General features: G+C 35.2%; 1 protein-coding gene across 1 annotated transcript in view; it reads left to right on the forward strand.

Moving 5' to 3' along the window:
• The window catches only part of LOC101787885 (ankyrin repeat domain-containing protein 27-like), an 81,039-nt gene that overhangs the window by 48,246 nt on the left and 20,086 nt on the right, over positions 1 to 12,707 (forward strand). Inside the window, exon 15 of the mRNA XM_063254323.1 lies at positions 8,465 to 8,568. Within this exon, the coding sequence (XP_063110393.1) occupies positions 8,465 to 8,568 (104 nt within the window). The remainder of the gene's footprint in view (positions 1 to 8,464; positions 8,569 to 12,707) is intronic.

The following is a 12,707-nucleotide window of genomic DNA, read 5'->3' on the forward strand; positions in this document are numbered from 1 at the left end:
ACTCCTACATTTCTTATTACATTTCACACTAGAGACACACTGTGATATTTATAAATATGATTATTTATTTATTTCATTAGTGAGAAGAGCCTCAAATTGTCTCCATTTGTCTATGAAAGCCTCAACAGCAACCTTTTTATAGCTGAGTAATATTCTATTGTATAAAAATATCACATCTTTTTCATCCACTCTGCAGTTCATGGGCATCTTGGTTTTTTTCAAGTTTTAGCTATTACAAATTGTGCTGCTATGAACATGGCTGCACATATCTCACAGGTATATGACATTTTCCATTTTTCTAGGAAAATACCAATGAGGGAACTCACTGGACCGAATGGAACTTCCAATCCTAGTCTTCTGCAAATTTTCCATACTGATTTCCATAGTGCCTGTGTCAGTCTACCCTGCCAGCAATCGTGGAGCATTGTTCCTCCCGCGCCCCCCCCCCAGCCTCGCCAGCATTTGTTATCAGTTGATTTCTTGATTGCAGCTATTCTTTTCGGAGTGAGAATCTCGATGATGTTTAAATTTGCATTTCTCGAATGACCAATGATGGTGAACATTTCTTTCACCGTCATTGTAATTATTTGCCATTTGTATATCTTCATCTGAGAAATGTGTGTTCATCTCAGATGTTCATTTTTGGAGAGGGTCTCTGAATTTGGGCTTGATGTTTTTCAATACTTTACACGTTCTGGATATAAGTCCTTTGTCTGAGGAGTTGTTGGCTAAAATTGTTTCCCATTCTGTGGGTTTTCTTTTCACTCTGTTAGTGATTTCTCTTGAAGTGCAGAAACTTTTGAATAATATGAGATCCCAGGTGTTGATTCTTTGACGTGTTTCCCATGCAGTTTACATTTTGTTCATGAAATCTCTGCCTACCTCTGTCTCCAAGTCTTCTGCCTACCTGGTCTTCCAGTAGATTTAAGGTTTCTGTATTAATGTTTAGGTCTTTGGTTCATTTAGACTTATAGTTTTGTGCTTGGTGATAGGCATGGGTCTATTTTCAGTCTTCAGCATGCAGAGAGCCAGTTTTTCCAGCCCCATTTATTAAAGAGTGAACATGGTTAGCCCCATTGTCAAATATCAGGTGGTTGATTGTTTTTGTAGTTGTGCTTGCATCTTCTAATCTGTTCCATTGTTCCCCAGGTGTATTTCTTTGCCAATACCCTGCTCATTTTATCATTGTGCCTTTGTAATAGAGTTTCAGGTCAGGAATTGAGATGCTTCCTCCCTTACCTTGGTTTCTCAGAATTGCCTTTGCTATTCTAGGTTTCTTCTGTTTCCAAATGAATTTCAGGAGTGTCTTCTCTAGCTCTGTGAGGCACGTTAATGGTATTCTGATTGCAATTGCATGAAATCTGTAGAACAGTTTTGGGAGTATGGCCATTTTCACAATATTGAGTCTTCCTAGCCAAGAACAAGGAATACTCTTCCATTTTGTAATATCCTCTTCAATCTCCCTCTGTAGTGTAGCATAATTTTCAGCAAATAGGTCTTTTACATTCTTAGTTAGCTTGGTTCCTAAGTATTTCATTATTTTAGATGCTATTGTGAAAGGTGATATTTCCACAAATTCTCTCTCGGTGAGTTTTTTTTGGTTGAGTACAGGAATGCTATTTGTTTTTGAGTTTTGACTTTGGATCCAGTTACACTACTCAATTTTTTTATTATTTCTAACAGTCTTCTAATGGAAATTTTTGGGTCTTCTACATAGAGTATCATGTCACTTGTAAATAGTGATAATTTAACTTCTTCCTTTCCTATATTTATTCATTTTATTTCTCTCTCTTGTGTGATTACCCTGGCTGGTGTTTCCAGAACGTATTTGAATAGGAATGGTGAAAGTGGACATCCTTGTCTTGTTTCTGATTTTAAAGTAAAAGCTTTCAGCTTTTGTCCATTTAGTATAATGTTGGCTATTGATTTGTCATAGATTGGCTTCATAAGATTGAGGTAGACACCATGTGTTCTGAGTATCTGAAAGGTTTTTATCATGAACATGTGTTGGGCTTTATCAAAAGCTTTTTGTGCATCTGTGAAGACGACCATGCGGTTTTTGTTTTTGGCTCTGTTGATGGATTGTATTACATTTATTGATTTGCATATGTTAAAGTATTCCTGCCTTCCTGGAGTGAACCCCACTTGGTCATTATGTATAATCTCTTGATTCTTTGCTGCATTCTATTCTTGCCAGTATTTTATTGGGAATCTTTGCATGACTGTTGATTAGTGAGATTGGCCTATAGTTCTCCTTTTTGGTTGGGTCTTTCTCTGGTTTTGGTATGAGAGTTATACTTGCCTCCAGGAATGATTTAGGGAGGATTGCTTCCTTTTCATTTTCATTGAAGTGTTTAAGCAGTTTAAGGAGAAGTTCTCTAAATTTTTTGTAGAATTTAGCCATGAATCCACAGGATGTGGGCTTTTCTTTGTTGGTAAGTTTTTAATTATAATTTTAATTGCAATAGTTGATACCGGATTATTTAAATTTGCTGTATCTTCTTGGTTGAGCTTTGATAGTTCATATGGTTCTGGAAATCTGTCCATTTCCTCTGTATTTCCCACGCTATGTGAGTAGAGATTTTCAAAGTAGGTATTCATGATGTTTTGAATTTGCATGGGATCTGTAGTAATTTCCCCCTTTTTGGTCTTTATTGCCTGAATTTAGGCTTTTTCTTAATAAGGTTAGCTAGAAGCTTGTCAATTTTGTTTAGTCTCTCAAAAAACCAGTTTTTTGTTCCATTAATTCTTTGTACTGTTTTTTAAATTTCCATTGCATTGATTTCTGCTCTAATCTTTACAGTTTCCTCTCTTGTATGAGCTTTGGGTTTAACTTACTCTTCTTTTTCTAGAAGCTTGTGATGAAGCATTAGGTTGTTTATTTGTTGTCATTCTTTTTTTTTTGATATAACAATTTATTGATATATATTTCCTTCTTAAGTCTGCTTTCATTGCGTCCCATAGATTACAGTATGTTGTGTCTGCATTTCATTGATTTGTAGCTATTGCTTTATTTCTTCTTTATCTGTGGCCCACTGGTTCTTCAAAGGGTTGTGATTTAATTTCCATGTAATTATACAGGTTTCACAATTATTCTGCCATTAATTTCTAATTTCAGTGTGGTCAGATGTGTTTCTTGTATACAGCATACTGTGGGATCATGTTTCTTGATCCATTCTTTCAACCTATTTCTTTTGATATGTGAATTGAGACCGTTTACATTTATGCATATCAGTGGTATGTACTGGCTTGACTTTGCCATGTTGTGATCCAGTTCTTTGATTTCTGCTTGTCCTACCAGGTGGTTTTTTTTCTGTTGTAGAACAACAGTATTTTAGAATAAGTGGAAATGTTGTTGCTGTTGACAGTTCATAAAAATGATCCATTTTTGGTGACTTGACTTAAATGGGAAAAATGACAAGGAAAAATGATTAGAAATAATGCAAGCCAATAGTGTTTGGTTGTTGATTAGTTGCTACTGAAGGAATATAGTTTCTGGTTCATGTGCATAGATAAGATGCTCTTCAATTTTAGGAATAAAATTTGTTGTTTTCTACTTATTACTGGAAATTGAACACAGACCCTTCACACAGAGCTGTGTCTCTTGTTCAACTGTGCTATGTTTTATTTTTGGTAGGATATGAAGTTGTCTTATTTGAGATTGAACATGCGATGTGCCTGCCTCATATTCCCATAGTGCAGTGATTACTGGCTGTACCTAGCTTGAGAATAAAAACTCTTTATTCTGTTTTTTTTTTTTAATTTTTCTTTTTACATGCTTTTTTCAATAGTGGCACTCAAACTCTGAATCTTGCACCTACCAGCCAGGCACTGTGTGATGCTGAGCTACATTTCCATCCTCTTAAAAATTCTTAGTAGAAAAGAAAACCATATAATTGTTTTTTTTAAATTTTATTTAAAAGGAAAAAGAGAAAAACCAAAACAAAACAAAGCAGTTTAAGAGTACAAGTAATAAAGAACTACAAAAAAAAAAAAAAACACTAAGAAATCACCAGTTAATAGATTACACATTATCATCCTAGAGATATCTGCTCAAGTCAGAGTATCAAAGCATACAAAGTGAACATTCAAACAGAGAGACTGCAAACAGTTGTGTTCAATGATCCAACCAAAAACATTAATATGGTCAGCTATTTAACACCCCTAAACACACTTGCAGTTATATCCTGTAGAGCACTTTTTTTCCCTCTCTTTTTTACAACAAAATTATATATTTTGGGTTTTATTACTCCTTAGTTCTTATTACTGTTTTTTTGGGAAGAGAATAAAGTCAAATATGGGAAAACAAAGCTGTCAGTCAAAACCAAGGATAGACACAGTACATGATGTAATAACAGAGTACAAGGTTATCAACAATGGTTACCATAATGCCTCTTGCTTCCTTAAAAAGAATTGTCTATCTCATTAGGTATTATAAAGTTGAACAAAACAGTAGAGAACAAGACCAATAAAACCTAAACATTGTAAACATTACAGCACTTCCAAAGGAGATAATAGTCAAACCAGAATGGGCATCTTAGTGAATCTTATTGCCTTCAAAGTAGTTGCCTATACTCTTGATACTATCATACAGAACGGAACAGAGTCTAATCAGTTAAAACAAGATCGTGGGAGTATTACAGGGCTTCAAAACAAGTTAACAGGAAATCAAAAAAAGTTACTATAATATATCCTGCTAATTTTTAAAATTTTTCCCCTTAATTAAAAAAACCATAAAAAATAACTAAATAATCTTTTTAATGAATAAGGGAGAGATTGAGATAAAAGAGGACATAACAACATAACAATACAGGTCAAAGCATGACAATTTCAGCAACCTAGTGCTTCACCACCAAATAACCCGACTTACTTGCAGTTAACATAGTGTCTGTCTTTTTCCTTGAAATATTTGAATATAACTTCATATACTATAGCTTCAAATATTTCCATATCAAGAAGCCCAGAATAAAGCCTTTCCAAGTTAATAAGTGAAAACTTTATAAGGCTTCAAGGCCACATAATGGGGAAATCATGATTACCACATACTTTTATATATTTGAATCGTTACTTACATTAGGGAAACTATTCGGTATTCACACATGCGAGATAGATTTATTTCACTTATGAGTATGGTCTCAAGCTGCGCCCATTTATTGAGAATCATATATTGTAAACCTGAAATTTTAGGAGAACTCCAGCAATCCAGTTTGGCATGCATGAATGGTAATTAATTAAGAAACAAGGGAAATGAAAGAATAATTAAGAAAGATCCTCTCCTTTTCAGTCAGAAACCGCAACTAAGATAAGAATCTGAATTGTCCTTTCAAACATATGATGTCTTGCTGGGAGCTGGGAGTTAAGGAGCTTGTATGATGAGATCAGTTGTATTTTGAATGTACTAGTCCCTGTTCTGCCCTGTGCCAAGAGGATTAAATGGAGCTTCCATGGAGTACCTGTCTCTCACCTTCCCTCCTTTTGTCTAAATTCTGAACTAGTAAAAAGTAGTGGCTGTGTAGATGAGAGATGAGACTGATGTCATCTTCTAGGTTCTCTAGTCCTCATCTAGACTTGTGCATTTCTGTGGTCAGGAGAAAGTTTTGAAACAGTTGAGGCTCTGCCCTGGAGATTTGGGTTCAGTAAATGTCTTAAGCCCTGACATGGATATTTCAAAATATTTCCTCAAGATTCTGACGTAGCTCAGAAGCATTTAATGGACAGGCATGTTTAATGGTGAATTCCTAATTCTCAGAAACTGAAGAAATCTCTAGATGAGTTGGATTAAATACCACTTCCTTCTAATCTCTCCTTTCCAACAAAATCCGGCCAAGTTCCTTTTGTCTTTCTCTACAACTGTCAATGGGAAGTGAATAGGAGTATCATCAGTGTAACCTATTGTTGTGCAGAATCCACCACTTTCCTTCCCCCCTGTGGTCATTCAGTGCCACTGGTAAGCTCTGTATTAATTCACTAATGGTTAAGGCTTAATCTTGATGAATTCCACATCTCTTTGTTATCATTACTGGCTCTCATTATAATCACTAGTGGCACAAAGCTGACAAATGTAGATTTTCAGGAATTTGAACAATGTCCACCTTGAATCTGTATTTAGTTGAGGCATGTGACAGACTATGTCACTGTATTCAGTTAAGAAAGCCCTGGCAGAAATCAATGAAATTGTAAGAACAGAGATGGGAATGCTTTTTAAATTCGTATTGCTTATTTCTTAGTGTGTGTGTGTGTGTTGGGGGGGTAATGGAGGATTGCACCTAGGACCTTCTCACTGAGCTGCATCCCCACCATTCATCACTGCTCACCCCCTGTTAAATTTGAGACAGTGTTTCACTAAGTTTCAGAGGCAGAAATCAGACATGAACTTGGATCCCTCTTCCTAGCCTCACAGAGTGATAAGCTTATGGGGTTGTACCACCCTATGCAGCTGGGAATTGTTGTGGTAATTTCTTTTCAGCGCTCCTTTGAAACTGTTTAACAGCAGGGAGACCTGCATACAAATGGAGGATAAGTATAAGTGTTGAAAAATTATTGAAATAGTTATAATGCTTTTTATTTCATGGTAGGACCTCACTTTTTTGGTAAAACATGATGTTAATGCAAGAATTTTACACAGAAATGCTTGCTTTGTACACAACCATTTGGCAGCCCATGCATACCATAGGTAAAAGCAAAACTCTGTGACTTAAACGTGGCTCTTAGCTCTATGCAGTTTTCCTTCATCAATTGAACTCACAAGGAGGTTTCAGAACCCTGCTCCAAATTTGAAGTTGAAGATGCTCAGAGAGAAGGGACTGTCCTGTCTTCAGAGCCTGTGTGACCATGCAAGTGCCCTTTTACAGACCCACCTCTGTGTTTCCCTGTGCACACTACTGATTGTGCCTCTGTGAGAGTTTGCAGCTCTTAAAAGATGGTATATTTTAATAAAGATTCTGGAATTTCAGAATATCTTTTATTCATTTATAAGAATGTAATCTAAGTGCTGGGGTTTTATCTCAGCAGCATAAGCGCCTGCCTTGCAAGTGAGTGCTCATGAGGTTGATCCCTGGTACTGATAAAAAAGGAAAAAGACAAAAAAAAAATGTAATCTATATTTAAGAATAAATATTTAGAAATGGAATGGAATTTAGAAATTGTTTAAAATTGTTCCCATATGCTATAAATAATCATGTTCCTATCAGAATGCCTGTAGACATTAATAATTATAATCACAACTGAATAATTTATGCTTGTTACCACGAATTTTGTATCTTTCATTTCAGTCTTGCCCCTTAAAAATATGTGTCTTACTGAGTTTCATTGTGATACAATTTTCATATTTAGTGGTATGAAAATTTTCATATTATGCAGTATTAGAATTTATTCATTATGAGAAAATCCATCCTGAGCAGTGTTATAATTTATTTATTATGTTAAAATCCGAATTGAGCAGTATTAGAATCTTTATTGATGAACCATATTTTACATTTGATTTGTATAACATTGGTAATTGAAATGGAACCAGAATAAAACTTATTAAAAGCAATAGTTATGCATGGGGATCCCAGGATTGCTGTTATATATGAGAAGTGAAGTTTTGTACTCATCTTTCTAACAGCTGAGATAATATTTTCATCTAATAATAGGACAGAAAGCCGTAACTGGTTTAATAAGAAGTGATCCAAGTTCACTTGGGGCTGATCTCACAATTGAGTGACCATGTAATGGGGGTACTCCTTGAAAGCTGGAATGGTTAAGAATTATAGTTGGATCCTGTCACCAGGTGGAGAATTCAGCAAGTTTCCTGCCTAACTGCTTTGCATGGTACCCAAACTGTTAAGTCCCTGTTAATTCCCTGAAACTGTTAATTCCTCAGGTGTTGATATTTGGCAGAAGACAAGTAGTGTTGAATACGAGTAAAGCAAAGGTAAAGAGATTTTAATACTGAAGAAATAATGCAGTTTTATAATTTCTCAAACAGATGATTATCAAATCTGTTGAGACATAGAAGTCATGGAAAATGATTCTTTGGAAGATAGGCTGAGAATTTCTGCCTAGGGATGATAATTTAACTCATTAATTTAATCCAAATCCTTCAATCATTTTTGACTGTGCATTATGGTTGGAGCTACTGAGAAAAAAGATACAGCCCCTGCCCTCAAGGTGCATTTGATTGAAGCGAGAGATGTTACATAACTCTGAGTACCATGATAAAGGCTGTGATGGAAAGACCCTTGGAACCAGTGACTGGAGCGAGTTGTGACCCTGGGGTTTCTGTAGCCACTGTGGGCAGAGAGCATGCACTGCAGAGGGTATGGCAGGGCAGCACGTGTGGAAGCACTGGGAGTGAGAAGGAAGAGACTGCTGTGTGTTGTTATCTATATCAGGTTAACAGTCAGGGTCCTTCACAAGCTGTTCAGTTCAGCTGAGAAGCAGGCAGTTGTGTGGGTTTTAAATTGTTTCTGCTTCTCCACAGGAAGGCCTCACACCACTTATGCTTGCTCTAAGGGAAAACAGAATGGAAGCAGCAGCATTGTTAAAAAAGACAGAAACAAAGAATGTGGTGAATGAGCCGGAAAGGTATGGTTGTTCTTTTTTTAAACAAGAGTTCAGCAGTGTTGTGGAGTGGTAATAAGTCAAATAAGTCAGTAGCTGAAAGACTACCTTAGTGACTGGTGTATAATGAAAAAGATCAACACAAACCATCAGATAGAAAAATTATTTGGATTGGGCAACATAAGGAATACTGTGCAGTACAAGTCATGCTCTATTATTGAGTAATTTTGACTGATGTCTGCTTTTTAATGAGAAGAATAACTTTTGTAGTAAAACAATAAGGAAAAACACTGTGTATTGCTATGTTCATGGAACTTCCTCAGAGTACAAAACATAAGCCTAAATGCTTCATATAAAAAGGAAAAAGTGTAAATGTTTCTTTTCAGTGATTGAAAATGAGCTAGTAACATAAATGAAATAAATTGGCATATAAAATATTTGGAAAAGCAAAGTATGCAATTTGGAGAAGTATGCTCATATAAGAGAAACCAGAAAATATTTGAACTTGTGTTTCAGACTTATTTCAAAGAACTTTATATCCTCAAGTTGCATTCATTTATCTATGAGTTCCTCAAGGTTAGCTGTCTTTATCACAGTGCAGTGTTCCATTGTGTATGGATACTATTTTCCTTATACATTCTTCTGCTGATGTATGTATACACTATTTTACAGATGTGGCTGTTCAAATTGTGCTGCTGTAAACATAGGTACCTATGTATTCGTGTAGCATGATTTTAATTATTTTGGAAGATTTCTACAAGGGTCATAGCTCAGGTGGATTTGTATTTTTAGTTTTTTAGGAATCACCACTCCGATTACCATAGTGTTCATAACGGTTTACATTACCTTTATCAGTGTAGAAAAATCTCTCCACCTTTTTCATTACCATTTATAATTAGGGTTTTTTTGGTAAACATTCTTTCTAAGATAAAATGCTATCTGGGTTTAGTATTAATTTGTATTTATCTGATTTTCAGAAGCAATGATGAGTTCCATGCTTTTATTGGCCATTTGTACTTATAAGAAGTATCATTTCATTTCAGTTGCCAGTTCATTGAGTGAGTTTTCTTGGGTAGGTCTGTACTCTTGATGCTTGTCCTCTGCCTGTGGAGTGGCTGAGCATGTTTGGCTTGCATTTTAAAGGTTGTCTCTTCATTGTTTTCTTAAAATTTATTTTATATTACTTTAAAGAGATTAAGAGAAAACAGTACAGTACAAAGAACATCAGAACAGAACAATGTAAGCAACACAGCAGATCAGTAGCAGACAACTGGATATTAGCAGTAGCGACCATAATGTCTCTTACTTTGAAATAGTTAATCATACTTTCACATATAATAGTATCAAGCACAACAAAATAGTCTAAAACTATTGACGAGAAGGAAAGTATTATAGGGCATTCAGAACCAAATAACAGAAAATGAACAGTGGCTACTGTATTATCTCATTTTCCATAAAAATTTGTTTATACTATCACACATATCAAAATGCAATAGAACACAACATGATAGAACCAATGGAAACCGAAGAACAAAAGCATCATAGGGCTTCAAAACAAGATATTACATCAGCAATGGCTACCATAATGTCTTGTTTTCTTCAAAATAACTGTTCATCCCATCATACATAATAAAATCTAACAAAACAGAATAAAACCATACCAACTAATGAATGAAAACATTACAAGGCTTCAAAGCCATATAATGGGGAATCATGACTACTATAAAATCTTATATACACTTACCATTTCTTACTCTAGGGAGACTACACAGGATTTATAGATGTGAGTTTGATTTATTTCACTTATGAGTATGGTCTCAAGTTGCATCCATTTATTTATAAATATCTCAATGTGATCATTCTTTATAGCTGAGTACTATTCCATTGTATAAAAATACCACATCTTTTTTATCCATTCCTTAGTTGACAGACACTTAGGTTATTTCCAAGATCTGGCTATTACAAACTGTGCTGCTATACACATGGGTACACACATATCACTGTGTTATGATGTTTTAGTTCTGGGAATATGCTTAGAAGTGGTACAGCTGGGTCAAATGGGAGTTAAAATTCCAGCCTTTTGAGAAATCTCCAGACTGACCTCCTCAGTGGTTGCCCCAATCTATACTCCCATCAACAGTGCAGATGAGTGCCTTTTTCCCCACAGCCTCTCCAGCATTTGTTGTTGGTAGTTTTCTTGATCGTGACCATTCTTTCTGGAGTGACATGGAATCTCAGTGTGTTTTTAATTTGCATTTCTTTAATGACTAATGATGATAAACATTTTTTCATGTGTTTATTTCCCATTTTTATTTCTTCATCTGAGAACTGTGTAATCATCTTGGATGCCCATTTTTGGATTGGATGTTTGAATTTTGGGCGTCTGATTTTTAAAAATTCTTTAAATGTTTTAGACAGAAGTCCTTTGCCTGAGGGACAGTTCACTAAGAACCCCAAGTTTGTGGGTTTTCTTTTCACTATGCTGGAGATTTCTTTTGACATGCAGGAACTTTTAAAATCAGACATGATATTCATTATTATTCATTCTAGGAATATTTCCCGTGAGGTTTGATTCCTGTTCATGAATTCTCTACCTACCCCTATGTCTTGGAGATTTTTAACCAATTTGTCTTCCAACAGATTTAGTGTTTCTGTTTTAGTATTCAGATCTCTGATCCATTTAGATTTTAGTTTAGGAAGTGGTGATATGCACGGTTCTAGTTTTAGTTTTTGCCACATGGAGAGCCAATTTTTTCCAGCACCATGTATTAAAGCGACTGATGTTCTTTCAGTGAACATATTTGGCCCCTTTATCTAAAGTAAGGTGGTTGAGTGTGTTGGTAGCTGTGGTTGTATTTTCTAATCTATTCCATTAATCTTCAGATCTGTTTTTATTCTAGCACCATGTTGATTTTATTACAGTAGCTTTATACTATAACTTCAAGTGAGGGATTTTGATGCCCCCTGCCTTGCCTTGGCTGTTTAGAATTGCCTTTCCTGTTTAGAATTGCTTTTGCTATTCTAGGTCACTTCTGGTTCCAGATGAATTTTAGGAGTGATTTCTTTAGATCTATGAGGTTTTTTCATGGTATTTTCATTGGGATTACACTGAATCTGTATAACAGTTTTGGGAGAATGGTGACTTTCACAATATTTATTCTCCTATCTATGAAAAAGAGATGTCTTTCCATTTTCTTAGATCCTTTTTGATTTCTTTTTTCAGCATATTATAATTTTCCCTGTATAGATGTTTTACTTCTTTTGTGATATTAATTCCAAAGTATTTCATTTTTTGGATGCTAGTGTGAAGGACGTGGCTTCTCTTATTTCTCTCTAAGTGATTTTGTTGTTAGTGTATAGGAATGCTATTGATTTTTGAGTATTGACTTTGTATATAGCTACATTGCTCAATTTATTATATCTAGGAGTCTTTCAATGGAGTTTTGGGGGTCTTCTGTATAGAGTATCATATCGTCTGCAAATAATGATAATTTAACTTCCTCTTTTCCTATCTTACTCCTTTTATTTCTTTCTATTATCTAATTGTTGTGGCTACTGTTTCCATTACTAAGTTGAATAGGAGCAGTTATAAGGGTCATCCTTGTCTTGTGTGCCTGATTTTCAGAAAGGCTTTCAGTTTTTGGCCATGTAGTATGATGTTGACTGTTGGTTTTTCATAGATGTCCTTTATCATATTGAAGTAAAAACCATCTATTCCAATTTTCTGTAAGGTTCTTATCATGAATGAGGGTTGGACTTTATCAAAAGCACTTTTTGCATCTATATAAATCATCATGTGATTCTTAGGTTTGGATCTATTGATATGGTGGATTACAATTATTGATTTGTGTACATTGAACAATCCCTGCGTGCCTTGGATCAATTGGTTGTGGTGTTTATTCTTCTTGACGATTTGCTGCATCCTGTTTGCCAATATTTTATTGAGAATTTTTGCATGTACATTCATTAGGGAGATTGACCTGTAGTTCTCTGTTTTAGTTGGGTCTTTCTCAGGTTTTGGTACTAGAGTAATATTTGCTTCCAGGAACTACTTAGGAAGAATTACATCCCTTTTGATTTCATTGAAGAGTTTGAGGAGTATGGGCATTAAGTCGTCTCCGTATTTCTTGTAGAATTTCAAAATGAATCCATCTGGGCCTGGG

The sequence above is a fragment of the Cavia porcellus genome, unplaced genomic scaffold (genome assembly GCF_034190915.1).
Source record: "Cavia porcellus strain 051 isolate PalLab524CR breed Dunkin Hartley unplaced genomic scaffold, mCavPor4.1 scaffold_8, whole genome shotgun sequence".
NCBI lineage: Eukaryota > Metazoa > Chordata > Mammalia > Rodentia > Caviidae > Cavia > Cavia porcellus.